Source organism: Arachis stenosperma, chromosome 6 (genome assembly GCF_014773155.1).
Source record: "Arachis stenosperma cultivar V10309 chromosome 6, arast.V10309.gnm1.PFL2, whole genome shotgun sequence".
NCBI classification, from domain to species: Eukaryota; Viridiplantae; Streptophyta; class Magnoliopsida; order Fabales; family Fabaceae; genus Arachis; species Arachis stenosperma.
The window spans coordinates 145,696,185-145,710,227 of NC_080382.1; the positions used below are offsets into that span (position 1 = coordinate 145,696,185).

The 14,043-nt window shown below is 34.7% G+C and overlaps 2 protein-coding genes across 4 annotated transcripts; both read right to left on the reverse strand.

Annotated features, from left to right (window-relative positions):
- Positions 1 to 1,598: 1,598 nt before the first annotated feature.
- LOC130936438 (probable hexosyltransferase MUCI70) lies at positions 1,599 to 8,482 on the reverse strand. Of its 3 annotated transcripts, XR_009068108.1 has the most exons (8): positions 7,988 to 8,482; positions 6,776 to 6,996; positions 6,512 to 6,688; positions 6,271 to 6,426; positions 5,526 to 5,802; positions 5,031 to 5,280; positions 2,048 to 2,790; positions 1,599 to 1,962 (listed from the first exon to the last, which is right to left on the reverse strand). XR_009068108.1 is itself a non-coding variant. In XM_057866506.1 (6 exons), exons 1-6 carry the CDS (start codon positions 8,373 to 8,375, stop codon positions 5,048 to 5,050), a joined length of 1,452 nt encoding a protein of 483 aa, XP_057722489.1. In that variant the 5' UTR covers positions 8,376 to 8,482; the 3' UTR covers positions 4,655 to 5,047. The 3 variants fall into 3 exon arrangements, 1 of the variants encoding a protein (XP_057722489.1); XR_009068107.1 differs by lacking the exons at positions 1,599 to 1,962; positions 2,048 to 2,790 and adding an exon at positions 4,655 to 4,788 and having other exon boundaries at positions 4,884 to 5,280; XM_057866506.1 differs by lacking the exons at positions 1,599 to 1,962; positions 2,048 to 2,790 and having other exon boundaries at positions 4,655 to 5,280.
- Positions 8,483 to 9,889: 1,407 nt separating this feature from the next.
- Positions 9,890 to 11,692, reverse strand: LOC130933167 (30S ribosomal protein S9, chloroplastic). The gene is made up of 2 exons (XM_057862714.1): positions 11,254 to 11,692; positions 9,890 to 10,426 (listed from the first exon to the last, which is right to left on the reverse strand). Exons 1-2 carry the CDS (start codon positions 11,587 to 11,589, stop codon positions 10,139 to 10,141), a joined length of 624 nt encoding a protein of 207 aa, XP_057718697.1. The 5' UTR covers positions 11,590 to 11,692; the 3' UTR covers positions 9,890 to 10,138.
- Between the last annotated feature and the right edge of the window lie 2,351 nt (positions 11,693 to 14,043).

The following is a 14,043-nucleotide window of genomic DNA, read 5'->3' on the forward strand; positions in this document are numbered from 1 at the left end:
CAAGGCCCTGGAAAATGGCATTAAATTTGGCAATATCACCCAAATCAGAGAAATGAGGTTAGACAAATTTATCTTAAATGGAGTTTATATAAAAAACATCTTAACAATTATCTTCTATTTGGTATCCCCTATCTTCTATCTGACTCCCCAAATTTTGTTTCACGCTCCACCACTGCTTTTAACTTATGTGATGATGATACATGAGATGATAGTATGAGATAAAGAAATTAAATTAGAGTAAAGTATCGTTTTTGTCCCCAACGTTTGGCGTAAATTCTATTTATGTCCCTAATGTTTAAATCGTCCTATTTGTATCCCTAACGTTTATGAAAGTAATTCAATATTATCCTACTATCAATTATACTAACAAATCATATTATATTTTTCAATTAGTCTCATTTGGATGTATTCATTCTCAATTAGGTCTCACTTGAATGTGTTCGATTTTAATATTATACCCACTATTTATGTTTAGATTCAATTATGTTCATAGAAAAGTGAATTATGTAAATACTGTAGGAATTAGTTTCAACTTTCGATGAGCTATTTTTCGAAACAGATCATCAATTCTATCTTAGACATTTGTATTTTAAATTCAAGAAGAGATTTTTAAAACTCAAACTAAAGCGTTCATGATGTGTAATTAATAGCAGAATAACATTGAATCGATTTTAGGGATACAAATAGGACGATTTAAACGTTAAGAACACAAATAGAATTTGCCCCAAACGTTGGAGACAAAAATAATACTTTACTCAATTAAATTATTTTTATAATATAAATTATCGTGAGATTTTGTTTTTAAACTTTTTGAGCGATGAAAGACACCTTTGGTAGCAGCAGGCTATGATTTTTAGGCAAGGCAAGATCACGTAGACAAATCTCAGTTGAAAATACTTAAAAATTTGGGCAATTTACATATTTAAATAAAACCACTAAATTCTTTACCCAAATACACAAAATAAAAAGTTGTTACGTGCATGTACAAATTACATTATTATGTAAACCGTGGGAGCCAACCACGGTTTCTGAATTGACATAAACCGTGGCTGGCAGGAAGGGTTTACGTGTTGGAACGAAATGACCATAAACCGTGGCTGGCTACCACAATTTATAAATGCAAGAAAATCTTCATAAAACCTTGCTACCAGCAACGGTTTATGAACGAATGGTAATTGGCATAAACCCTTGTAGCCTTCAACGGTTTATGAGGAGTGAAGATCTATATATATGTGGGTGAGATTCAAGCTGCATGAGAGAGATCATTATCATAATGGCAAGTGAGGAAGAAAGTGTTCTTGTCCTAGTGCATTGCTCTAGGAAAATTCAAAAAAGCAAAAGATATGGTGTGAAATTCACTGACAGAGAACCGGTGAGTGTTTTCATCAGTTCATCAAGCACTGATCTAAAGAACAGCATCTTGCAGAAGGTTGGGGTTTCTGGTAGCAAGTGGGTGAAGAAGTTATTCTACAAGATTCCCATCGCAGTTGTCTCGACCTGGGTTTTTTTACATGATTAACTGAAAAACATAAATAATTGTGACAAATTAGGTCGTAACGATACAATATCATACGTATATAAATATCAAATAACTGGCATATAATATTTCACAGAATTTCGAAACATATCACCCTAAACATCATACTAAGTAAATAAAATAACACGGGTATATAAAACATAACTAATCAGAATTCTTAATGGTATCACTGTCATCATCGTCGAAGTGACCAAGAAGATGACCCCCAGTGCCACACAAAGGAGGACGCCTCACCTTCCTAGGTCTCTGGTCCGCCTCTGGTGCTGCTGTCTCTTGGGGAATGGCGCTGAATGCTAAAGCTGGTGTGCCACCTAACGGGATCCATGGGTCAGAAGGAGATGCTGCAGGCTCGTTGAGGTCAACTAAGGCGTGCAGACAGGACTCTTTGACCCACTGCATCGTTTCTAGGTAGATATGTAGCCCACCTACAATAATAATTGAAATGATGTCCTAACAAAGAAGTAAATAGCTTCTTGAACAAGTTATAAAACCAAAAATATTAAACGGTACCTGGATGCAAGCAAAAACCCAAATCCATGAAACCCAGCAGGCCTCAAAGTGGAAAACCTCCAGAAAATCCAAGACTGTAGAAGCTGTAGCGGCCCGGCCAAGTTAACGACATTTCTGTTTGTCCCACGACAGAGACATCTATATAACTAGGCTAGTGCCGCCGAACCCCAGCTATATCTCCCCAACTCGTCCAACGATGCCAAATAAGGCAACCAGCAAAGATGGACCCGGTTCGCGTTCTTGTCCGCGAACAGCTGAGAGGACAACAGCATCAGAATATAAGTACGCGCGTATATACGCACGGTCTCCTCACTAGCATCTGCTGGAAGAACTCGGAACCTCTCATGGAACCATGTGTAGCACACTGTCATCTGCTTTACCTTATTCTGCGGATGTAACTCCCCAAACAACTCGCGAAACCAGACCCATGCCGGTCTACCGTGTTCCATCAGATTCTCAAACTCAGTCAGGCACCCACTGACAGGCTGCCCATCGATCGGCAAACCAAGCTGATATGCCACATCTTGCAACGTGATAGTGCACTCACCAAAGGGCATGTGGAAGGTGTGGGTCTCAGGATGCCACCGCTCAATAAATGCGCTAAGTAGAGGATCGTCAACCCAGAACCAGTGACTGTTCAACCTAACCAAATGATACAACCCCGCGGTCTCCAGGTACGGTATGATCCGCTCGTGTAAAGGCATATTCTGTTGCTTCCTCACGCCACTAATAACCCTAGTGGGCTGCACAATGTAGATAAAGAAACCCCTCAACGTACGACCAATACTAAACAAATCATATTAAATTTATAAAAAAATTTAATTACATATATACATATGTTTTCTATTTTCTTTTAGATTAAGAAACATCACCAAGGGAAAAATAATGATAACAATACCAACAACAATACCTCTAGTAAGAATAACAACATTTATGATACTAACAGCTACAGGTACTAATAAAAATAAAGGTAATACTGATAACTAGGACTATCATAATAGTAACAAAAATAATAATGTAAATAATAAATTAATTATATAAATAATGCTAATAAAATAAACTGACTATATTAGTAATTATAAAATAATATTAATTATTTAAATAATGAGAATAATATTATTAATAACAACTAACTTCATTATCGATGGATCCAGCCACATGAGCAATGTCATTTAGTCGGTACAAGCGAGCTTCATCCTCCATGACTCCACCACCCAAACCTCACCAAATCCTCCCACTATCTCTCTCAAACTCTCTCAACTATGAAGGTTGCAAAATCTTTGTTTCCTTCTAAATAATCCGTGTTGAGCATAAATGGATTATGTATATATACTAATATAAACATAAACCGTAGGAGCCTAGGAGGTTTTACGTTTAATGCCAAATTCCTCATAAACCGTGGTAGCCACCCACGGTTTATGCCTAAAACTACTCCTTCCTAATCCGTAGTTGGTGGCCACGGTTTACAGCCATATTTTTCCTTCCATAAAACGCTCCTACCAGCCACGGTTTATGTACAATTTAAAAACCGTGACTCCCACAGTTTACATAATAATGTAATTTGCACAAATACGTAACAACTATCTGTTTTGTGTATTTGGGTAAAGGATTCAATGATTTTATTTAAATATGTAAATTGTCCTAAAAATTAAATTTATTTTAATAACTTGTATTTTTATAATGGCATTTTAAAATAATTAATTATGTGACAATCAACTTATATTTGGTTACTTTAGTTAAAAAATAATTTTAAAATAATTTATTATCTTTGGAATATGCGAGAAAACAAAAATTTAAGTAGTATAATTGTAAAATAGTACAAGATAATTCTTTATACTGTTATGTAAATATTGTCATTTATTATTTGATAGTTGAGTTTAAATTAATAAAATCTTTACAATTCAAAATAAGGGGATAAAAAATCTTTTGTCTGTAATCATAAAATTCGAAGTATTATTTTACTTACTTATAAGCTATTTTTTAGCCTAAAATGATCCCCTTGGATTATATCCCATTTTAAACTTACTATCCAAACATAATTATTTTTTTATGGCCGTTTTTTAAAAAAAAAAATTCTTTATCCAACGATTTCCAAACATACTCGAAGACCACAATAAGACCAAGCCCGTTAATTATTTTTATGGACATATAAGCCTATCAATCAATCAGCTATACCGTCCAACAAATAAAATAAAAAACTTACATATAGAATTTGTGATTGTGACGAATTAGTCAAATGTATCTTGATGTTAAAGCCACAGAAGTTCCCCCCTAAAAGCTATTGATGCATCATTTGGATCATGAGTTCTAACTTTTAAACCAATTTACCCGTTTTAGAAACTTAAAACACGAAAGGTATCTTTTTATCAGGTGTTAAAACTCCACATTTTGGTAATAGAAAGGGACAGACCACAAACATATAACTAATTGCTAAACTTACACTAAAACCAAATATCCATAAAAGCAACACATCTAGGCACAACTATATCCTAAGCTAAGCTTTTTGACAACAACCCATCCTTCAACAACTAATTGTGTATAAAACTATAAATTGATCTAAAGATGTATCAAAAAGTAACAATAATAGATGAAAGAGAACAAAGAAAGTAACAAATATGAATCCCCAAGCTGACAATGCACGTACTACCCGCACGGATAATATTATGCTATGCGCAACTGGTTCATTGGTATGTCTAACATTGTTCCAACTTCCAACTCACATGATTTATTGGAACATCAATCTGAAAAATTATGAAAAGATTGACGTTACCATACAAGTTCATGTGTGTTAGGAACCAGCTACACAGCAAAAATCTTTTTTGTTTGTTTGAATTACCTTTTCATAGAAGCTATATCTTTTCTGAGATAATCTAATCAGAGAGCTCACACTGTGGTACAAGTAACGATCATACTTACAGGGACCAATGAATCTATCAAAAAAGGAATGTGTTAGACAATTGCAAATATAGCCATTGGTTCTAACCATTTAACTAAATCAGGTCAGCCTTGCAATGGTTTTGCCTTGCGGATGTGTCCCATGCTATTGACAAGATCCTTCCGGGTACAGACAGGGAACATATGGATGTTTTTGAATGCTTTCAGCCGCCACAGAACATATGGGAAGCTGAGCTGATCCCGAGAAGTGAAGCGCACAACCTCATTAAACCAGACACACATCAACAGATTAGTTAGCGGTGTGTGCTTCTTCACGATAACAGAGGCTTCACATAGAGCTGCAAAGCACAAGAATGGTGCAAAGGTTGAAAAAACAATCCAATGGAAGTCCAGGTTTGATAATATAATCATGAAAGCATTAGCATACAATTCATTATTCACATACATGCAGCTATAGACGTTAGTAGTGGTAAAAAAATGACAGGAAAACCTTGGATGAATTACAACAGCAATCTTTCGTTGTCACTAAAATTAGAACAATTTTAAGAATATTGTTAGTAATTATAATATAATTTAAGGAAACCTTTCTTTCCATTAAATCTCTTGTCTTCAGGCAAGCCATCTTTTTTGTATTGATTCAATTGCACTTCAACTTCCTCTGGCTTGGCTTTGTTCTTCTTGACAACAGCCTTAGCCTCATCATAGACACTACTTCGAGCTCCATGTTCAGATATGGCAAGTATCGAATTCGAGCGCCAAAGTAGGGCTTCCAAAACACCTAGTGGATCCCTCCTAAATTGGGACTTGGCGTCTACCCAAATAGAATACTTAGCTTGAGGAAAAAGGCGATGGCTTAACATCTGAAAATGTCCAATTGAAGAAGATTGGAGAGAATCAGGAAAAATAACAAATAAAAAAGGGGAGCGGAAAATAGTAGAGAACGATGGACATATATTATCCTTCACAAATGAAAGATATGTCTAAGGTTATCGAAATCTTGAGTTAACACATAAACTTGTTCAAGTTTACTAATTAAGATCTGCAAATCAAGTTTGCAAGTTGAATTTTCGAATTCACGTTTAACTAAGCTTCGCGAGTTTAGGCAAAATCTAGAGTTTGATAAGCTAGCATATGTCAATATGGACAATTGATGGAGTTACTGAAATATTAAAAGGGAGTTGGTGAAGAAAACAACCCATCTGTATGCGTGTTTACATAACAATGGGCGAAACAGAAAAAGAATCATAGCAGAACAACTATGTGCAACAAGGAATCAAGTTTAGCTACATCATTTACCATATGCAGAAAAGAGCTCTAAGGTTTAATACCTTGGGAATTTTACCATTCAACCTTTGATCAGAAAAAGGAAGATCCTGAACGACAACAACACGCCATTTCCCAATAAATCCATTTTGTCCAATTCTACATCCTACTAATTCCTGTGCTTTTACAGTAATTTCATCCCAGAATGCTACATAGCAAACCTGCACATCACTAAATTGGTTTGGCAAATAAGATTGGTGGCTTCCAAGCTACATTAATAATGAATTCTTATACTACTTAAATAACCTTCTGAATCGAAGCCTTAGCCATTCCAATCGGTTGATATAGATCATCACCACCACCAAATGCACAAGTTGATACCACAGCTTTGCAAGCTTGCATGTAACTCTTATCTTCATCAGATATTTTAAATCCTCCATTAACACTGTAGAACCCACAATGTACTTTCACAGTTTTCTTCATCTATATAAAGAAACAGGGTATAAGGCAAGCATGCCAAATAGAAACCCAAGTATCAAATAAAATAAAAACTACCAATCAGCTTATAACCTCAAAACTTCTATCTCTCTCCTCAAAAGTTTGATTCCCAGTAAAGTAATTAAATCTTATGTCTTCTGTACGTAACTGAGACAGTGTAGTATTTCCTCCTACAAAAGATGCATCACTCTCTGACAACATATATAAAACTTCATCGATAGGGCCACCTGATTCTTTCTCCTCAGGAAAATCCAGGGTCTCAAGCTTTTCAGGTGGTAGGATCTTCAAGCAACCTGATACCATTAGAAAAGTCACATGTCATTCAACATCAGCAACAGTCAAGCTCAGTCCCACAAATAGAGTTGACTGCATAGATCAGTTGATGCCAGCTATATATAGCGTAGTTTATGAGTGATTACAACACAACTGCCTACAAAGGATAGACAAAGTTTTGTGTTATCTGTTGACTACTTACTAACACAATCTTCTTTTGTGTATTATGTAAAACTTTGCTACGAAATGCAACTTAGACAGAGTTATTAAGCATTAACTATAAATAGTTCCCAATTGGTTTAGCTAGGGGTTATTACTTTCAGTTACTAACCATATTATTCTACCAGACAACTCTTGTCGAACGTGATGCATACACTATCTAACTCATTCGCTCAGTGAACAATCCATATTACTCCACACATCATCATAATTCTTAACTCTCAAAGAGGCCTCCTTCAAGAACCCCAAAAATATATCTAGAAACCTTGCTTCAGCAGCAAATGAATGCTAATGCCACATAATTAAACGATAAGTAGCAACAACAAAAACAACAACAACAATAAGTTAATCACATTAATATAAACACTCACACTGTTACTTTTACTTGTCGATTGAGCTACATTCACCAAAATTAAGAAATCCAACAATATAACTAACGGCTTACTTCCACAGTCACTATCTTAACCAGAAACCATTTATTTTTCTACATTGCAGCTGTTTAGAAGGGACATACACGAAAATAAATTAAACTCATAATTCATTGAACAAAGAAATTCCATATCACATTGTAAAAACACAAAATTGAAAAGCGAATAAACTATACACATAATTACACTAACAACATTTTCTTTAATAACATTCTTATTTCATATCCATATTTATCTTGAATCAAATAAGATACTAAGACAACTCAGTCTTGTATATACACCAAACATACCAAATATAATATAAAGACTTAATTTAGTGAGAAAAATAAGCTGATCCAGGAGCAAATAAAAAAAAAAAACTTACGTTCTCTAACACCACCAACAACATGAGTAGTTGGATCAAGGCGATTCAAGTTCTTATGTTGCTCCACTCCCATTCCCTTTCCCACCGCGGGTTTCGATTCATTGACAACGCGATTATCACGCGTAGTTTCTGTAAGTGTTTCCGAATCCACGTTATTGGAGCTGGAAGAATTGTAGCGGGCGATTCTAGAAGCTTCGAAGAAGAGCAAGCACGCGGCGGGGATAATGACGAGAAGTGTCCAGTACCTCACAAAGAGCCGCCGGAGTAGCCTTCTGTTGCTGAGTTTCTTCCGTTTCCGGCGAGCACGGACGCGCATACGACCGAGTTCGTCGGGTTCTTCGTCGGAAACGGTGATCGATACGTTGGTGTGGTTGTTGGCAAACATCATAGATAGAAGAAGCAGAAGAAGGAGGGGATGGTGATTTTTGGTGTGAAGGGTGGATTAATTGAAGAACTTTTCCATTGAAGAAAGAGGGGGAAATGACCAAATGGGAACGAGATTTATCGAAGTTTGTATATAAAATGCACAAAAGAAGAGCACTAAATAGTAATTAAGAAATTTGGGAACTTGGAAATTGGAATATATATTTTTTTGCAAAAATATTATTTATATATCAAAATTAAGTAATTAACTGTCAAAATCAGTTATTATATATATATTTTATATTTTAATATATATTTTATATTAATAATTAATTTTAATATATAATTATTTTTTTAATTAATAGAAAACTTTTGGGAGATTTAAACATTATAATTCATTTTTTATGTTTAAGAGTGATTATTCACATAAAAATATTTTAAAAAATTATTAGATGATATAAATTTTCTCTTTTTATTGAACAATGTCTTTAAATACAATAAAAATCACTCTCTAAACTTATATATAGATATTCGTTTAATTGTTGTTGAAATAAATTTTGTCGTCTTAAATTTTCAAAGAACAAGAAACTACTAATGATGAATAAAGATAAAATAATATATTCAATATATTTATTATATAATAATGATGATTGTGTTATACTAAACTTAAAAAATTATAATTATAAAATATTATTTTTAATTTAATATATCAAATTTAAATATAAACTCGTACATCACACGAATTTAATACTAATCCATATCAAAAATTTAACACTAATCCATATCAAAATTCAAAGCGAAAGTCATAAACTAAACTCATGTCAACTTCAAAATATTAAATAATAAAAGTATTAAGTATAACCAAAAAACAAAAAGATTTACTAAAGACTTTTGGATTGAGATTGAGGATCCCTGCCATTTATCAAATCAAATCCTTTAATCGAGGACCGTGTAGTATATGGCTATATGCCTTATAAAGCTGGTAAGTAAAGAATGTTTATGTGAGTGAATGCATTTCATATTCTCACCACAAGCAGGGTACTTTACTACCTTTATATATATAATAACAAACTTCTGCAAAATTGCAAATATTTGACAAAAGTCCCATGGTGGTTCATATAAATGAGAGCCAAGGTTATTAATACCCTTCCTTTATAACAGGCATAAGCTTGGCCTACATAAACGCAAAAATTTAAGATATTCAGATCATTTACATGCCTATGTTGAAACCATCTCAGTTCACTGAAAAACAGGGGTAATTACGATACAAATAAGAAATGACGGGTAAAGACCACAAAGATAAGGTCTTGCAAATTAAAACTGCCATATTATTTGGATAAATTACACTAATCTTTTCTGAGGTTAAGCACACTCTTGTATTTATAAAAGTATACATTCACCTCTCAGGTTCTCATGAGATTTAAGTTATATGACATACAACATTTTATATGAACATGTGCCGTGTGTAACATCACTTACCTCAAGAAAGGTTAGTATAATTTACCATAATGATTTTTGTTGAGACTAGAGGGGATAAAGGATACAACACAGTAAAATCATACTCATAGCATGCCTACAATTCCGAATTCAATGTAGGTTGATACAGAAAAAGGAAAAATAAGTAGATTATGTATACAGAAGCCATGGGAACTATTTAATTTTTCCTTAACATTTCTAAAAGGAAATCTACAACTAAAATGAAAACAATTGATATTGTTTCAGATGTAATCAATTACAGAGGCACAAAGGAAAGAAAAAGACAAAAACCATACATGTATGATTTCGACCTCAACGTTTGGAATACTGAGGTGCTTTACGAGCTTTCTTCAGACCAGGTTTCTTCCTTTCAACCACTCTAGAATCTCTAGTCAGAAGCCCTTCTTGTCTCAAAGGTTGTCTGTGATCTTCACTCACCTTCAGCAGGGCGCGGGCAATACCGAGGGAAATTGCTTGCGCTTGACCGGAGAGGCCACCACCCTCGGCTTTGACGAAAACATCGTAACTATTTTCATATCCAAGAGTTATTAAGGGAACCCTAATGTATTGAAGCCACAATGGGTTTCCCTGAAGATATTCCTGTGCAACATATATGACATATTACATATACATAGATCCAACATCAAACCTTGGCTAAATTATGCTTAATAACAAAATGAATAGATATTAGAAGACGGCAAGAGATCAAAAAATGCTATGCGAAGTGAAAATCAGAATCAATTTTAGCTGTATCAACTATCAAGCAAGCATCAAGTAATTTTCATTCGTAATCAACCATGAACTACCACTGTCCTATACTCCTATTTCCACCTAAACCAATCACACTCGAAAGTGAATGCATACTATAACAACATATTTTATTTGATGAACAACATAAGCAGCTATTCTTCATCTTTAACTACAAGTACAATACAACTACAACTACTACCACCAATATTAAAAACAAGAATACACATACATACCATTCCTATGTCATCCATATATACAGATCCAATTGCATACTTCAGCTAAAATCTTTACTTAATAGAGAAACTAATTGAACTTAGAATGAAAAAACACATCTCATATGACTTAATTACATTCTCAAGTATCAATAGACAAAGAACCACTGCTAAGGTATTTGAATATTTCAGCCATATAAGCATCTGCAGATCTCAGTTAATAACAAAATCAATTGAACTTACAATGAAATTATCCTTACACACATTGATGAAAACACACACATACCTAAGACAAGAATGCTACTACTAAAATTAAAACCAAAGCTCAAATTTTTGCTTAATGACAAAATCAATTAAACTTAGAATTAAAAACTAGATTAACCTTAGCTTTATGAACAAGCACACACAAGATCAAATTTTTTACTTAATAACAAAGTGAAATTGAACTTGGAATGCGAAATTAACCTTAGCATCACGGTAATTGATGATGAATTTCCCGGTTCCTTCTTGAAGAACAACACGAGCTATGGCAGACTTCCGGCGACCGGTACCAATGATGGTTTGAGCGGCGAATCCACCGGGAAGCCTGGACTTGACGAGGCGCCTGAGGTCAACAGTTTCTGGCTCCGCCGGAGAAACGGCAGCGGCAGCGGAAGAGGCAGAGACAGCGAGGGAGGGGAATGTAGTTGATTTAGAGACGCGCGAGGGAGGGAGCGTGAGCGCGTGGGATCTTTGGGAAACGTGAGAAGAGAAGGAGAGTGAAGAGAAGGAGGAAGTGAGGAATGAGAGTGAAGCTGCCATGTCTGCAACTGTAACTACCTTCGCCAAAATGGAAGCTTTGGTTGGATATGAAGGGATTTGTATGTTGAAGATAGAGCTATAGAGCAGGATAACGAAGTTGCCTTTTTTTTTTTGGTAACAATGAATTATTATTTTTTTTTTATTTTTTAAAGTTAGAAATAACTCAAATTTAAAACCTCTAAATAAGAATAAAAAAATTATGTCTTTGAACTATCATTCGTTGAATTTTTTTTTTTGTTTAATTATGTCCTTATAATTTCATCTATTTTTAAATTAAATTTCTATATATACTAGTGTTAAAGGGTTTATCTTTTAATTTGACATTATAAATAAAAAATAATATTTTATAATTCTAAATTTTTGAGTTTAATATAACACTTTCTTCGGCTTTGTATAATAAATTTTTTGAATTTAATATAATATTGTCATTGTCATTTACATAATAACACTTTGAAATTTGAATAGATATATAAATAAGGGCAATTTAAGAAAATAAATTATTTGACTTTTAAAATTACGAAAATACAACTTTGGTAGTTTGGATACGAAAATGCAACTTTTTATAAATTTATATAAATCGTTGAAGGGGTCCCACGGATTTGAAATAGACGTAAACCACTGGAGGGGTTCCATGGTTTACACGTACCAAGTTCTACTATATATACCAACCTAGAGTGAGTGGTGTGATAGTAGCATAGTTATCAAAACCGAACCGGACCGATCGATTTGACCGAAAAATTGATGAACCGGTGATCTGACCGGTTCAGTTGGTTAATTGGACCAGACATGCATTTGAACCGATTAACAGTGGTCAAATATGTTCAAAATTGGCCGGTTCGCACCTCAGGTAGCACTAGACTCGCCGCGGGTCTACGGTGTACCCGCGGGCCGCCGAACCATTGTATGAGCTTCCTCAACTATTCCCCCAAAAATGTTAAACGTGGGGTTGATAATAACATAGTTATCAGAATTGGACCGGACCGGCCGGTTCGACTGAAAAATTGGTGGTCTGACCGATTCGGTTTGTTAATTGGAGCGGACATGTATTCGAATTGGTCAACGGTGGTCAAACCGTTCATATAGGCTGCGTTTGTTTAGTGTATCCTATAATACATAGACACAGAGACATAAACATTGAAGACACGGACATAATATGACACAAATTTTTTAAACTTGTTTGGTATATAAATACAAAACAGAAGACACAAATCACAATCTTGTTAAATTTCAATATTACCCTTATTGCAAACTGTTACCAGTACCATCACTATACAACCACTATCTCAACCAAACCATTAACAATCAGCCACCATCTCAACAAAAAATAATTACCAATAACAATCTAAAACTAAATAACAAATTTAATACAACAAATATCAACAAAAAAATCAATCTAACAAAATTAATACAAAATTATTTTAACAAAATTTAACAAAAATTCAAATAAATAAAAAATTAAATTATACAAAAAAAAATAGTGCCAGAAAGGAGAAGGAGAACAGATCTAGAACATGTTAACAAAGTATGGATCTAGAAACACAGTGCGCGGAAGAACGGAGAACGATCTGAAAAGATGGTGAAAGACGAGAGAACAGTGCGCAGATCTGATCGTCGACGAGAAGTGAAGCAGAGGCAACAATCGCAAAAGGTGACGGCGGCAAAGAGACAACCGTGAAGAAAAAAAAAGTGAGGGAGGAGAAAAGGGAGGAAGGGATAGGGTGATAGCGGTGGTCTGGGTGGAAGAAAGGGAGGAAAGGCGGTGGTTTGGGTGGAAGAGAGGCCGTGGAAGGAGAGGAGGAAGAGAGGCGGCAGTGATTTGGATGGAAGGAAAGGAGGAAGAGACGCGGCAGCAACCTAGTGGTACGACGAGAGAAGAGGTAGTGGTGGTCGGAGTGACAAGAAGAAAAGATGGTGGTGGTCTGTATTTTGGAAGTGGAAGAGAAAATGGATGAAAGGAACTGAGGAAGGAGAAGAATTTGAAGGGTAATTATGAAAATTAAATGTTAAAAGTAGTGTGTCTATGTCTCAAGTTTAGTGTTCCACCCCTTCCTCCTATACACAAATTTTGTGTCTTTGTGTGCCTTTGTGTCTTGCCGTGTCTATCAAAATTTTGTGTCTAACTAACCAAACGAAAAACGTGTGCTTCCGTGTCTATGTTTTGGGTAGACACACCCACTAATCAAACGCACGCATAGGAACTGTTTTTACCCGCAGGATGCGAAGCTCGTTCGGTAAAACTCGTGTAATATCTGCATATGTGAAGAGACTAAAATAAAATACCCTTTGTTAATTATTATATCGTTTTGCTAGAAAACCAACTAGAAATGGATCCAACCCTAAAAATAAATATATTACAAAATAAAATAAAAAATAATCTTTTACTATCTTAATTTTTCGAATTTTAAAATAAATAAAAAAAATGGCCTAGTTGTCCTATACTTTAGTTGGTATTTG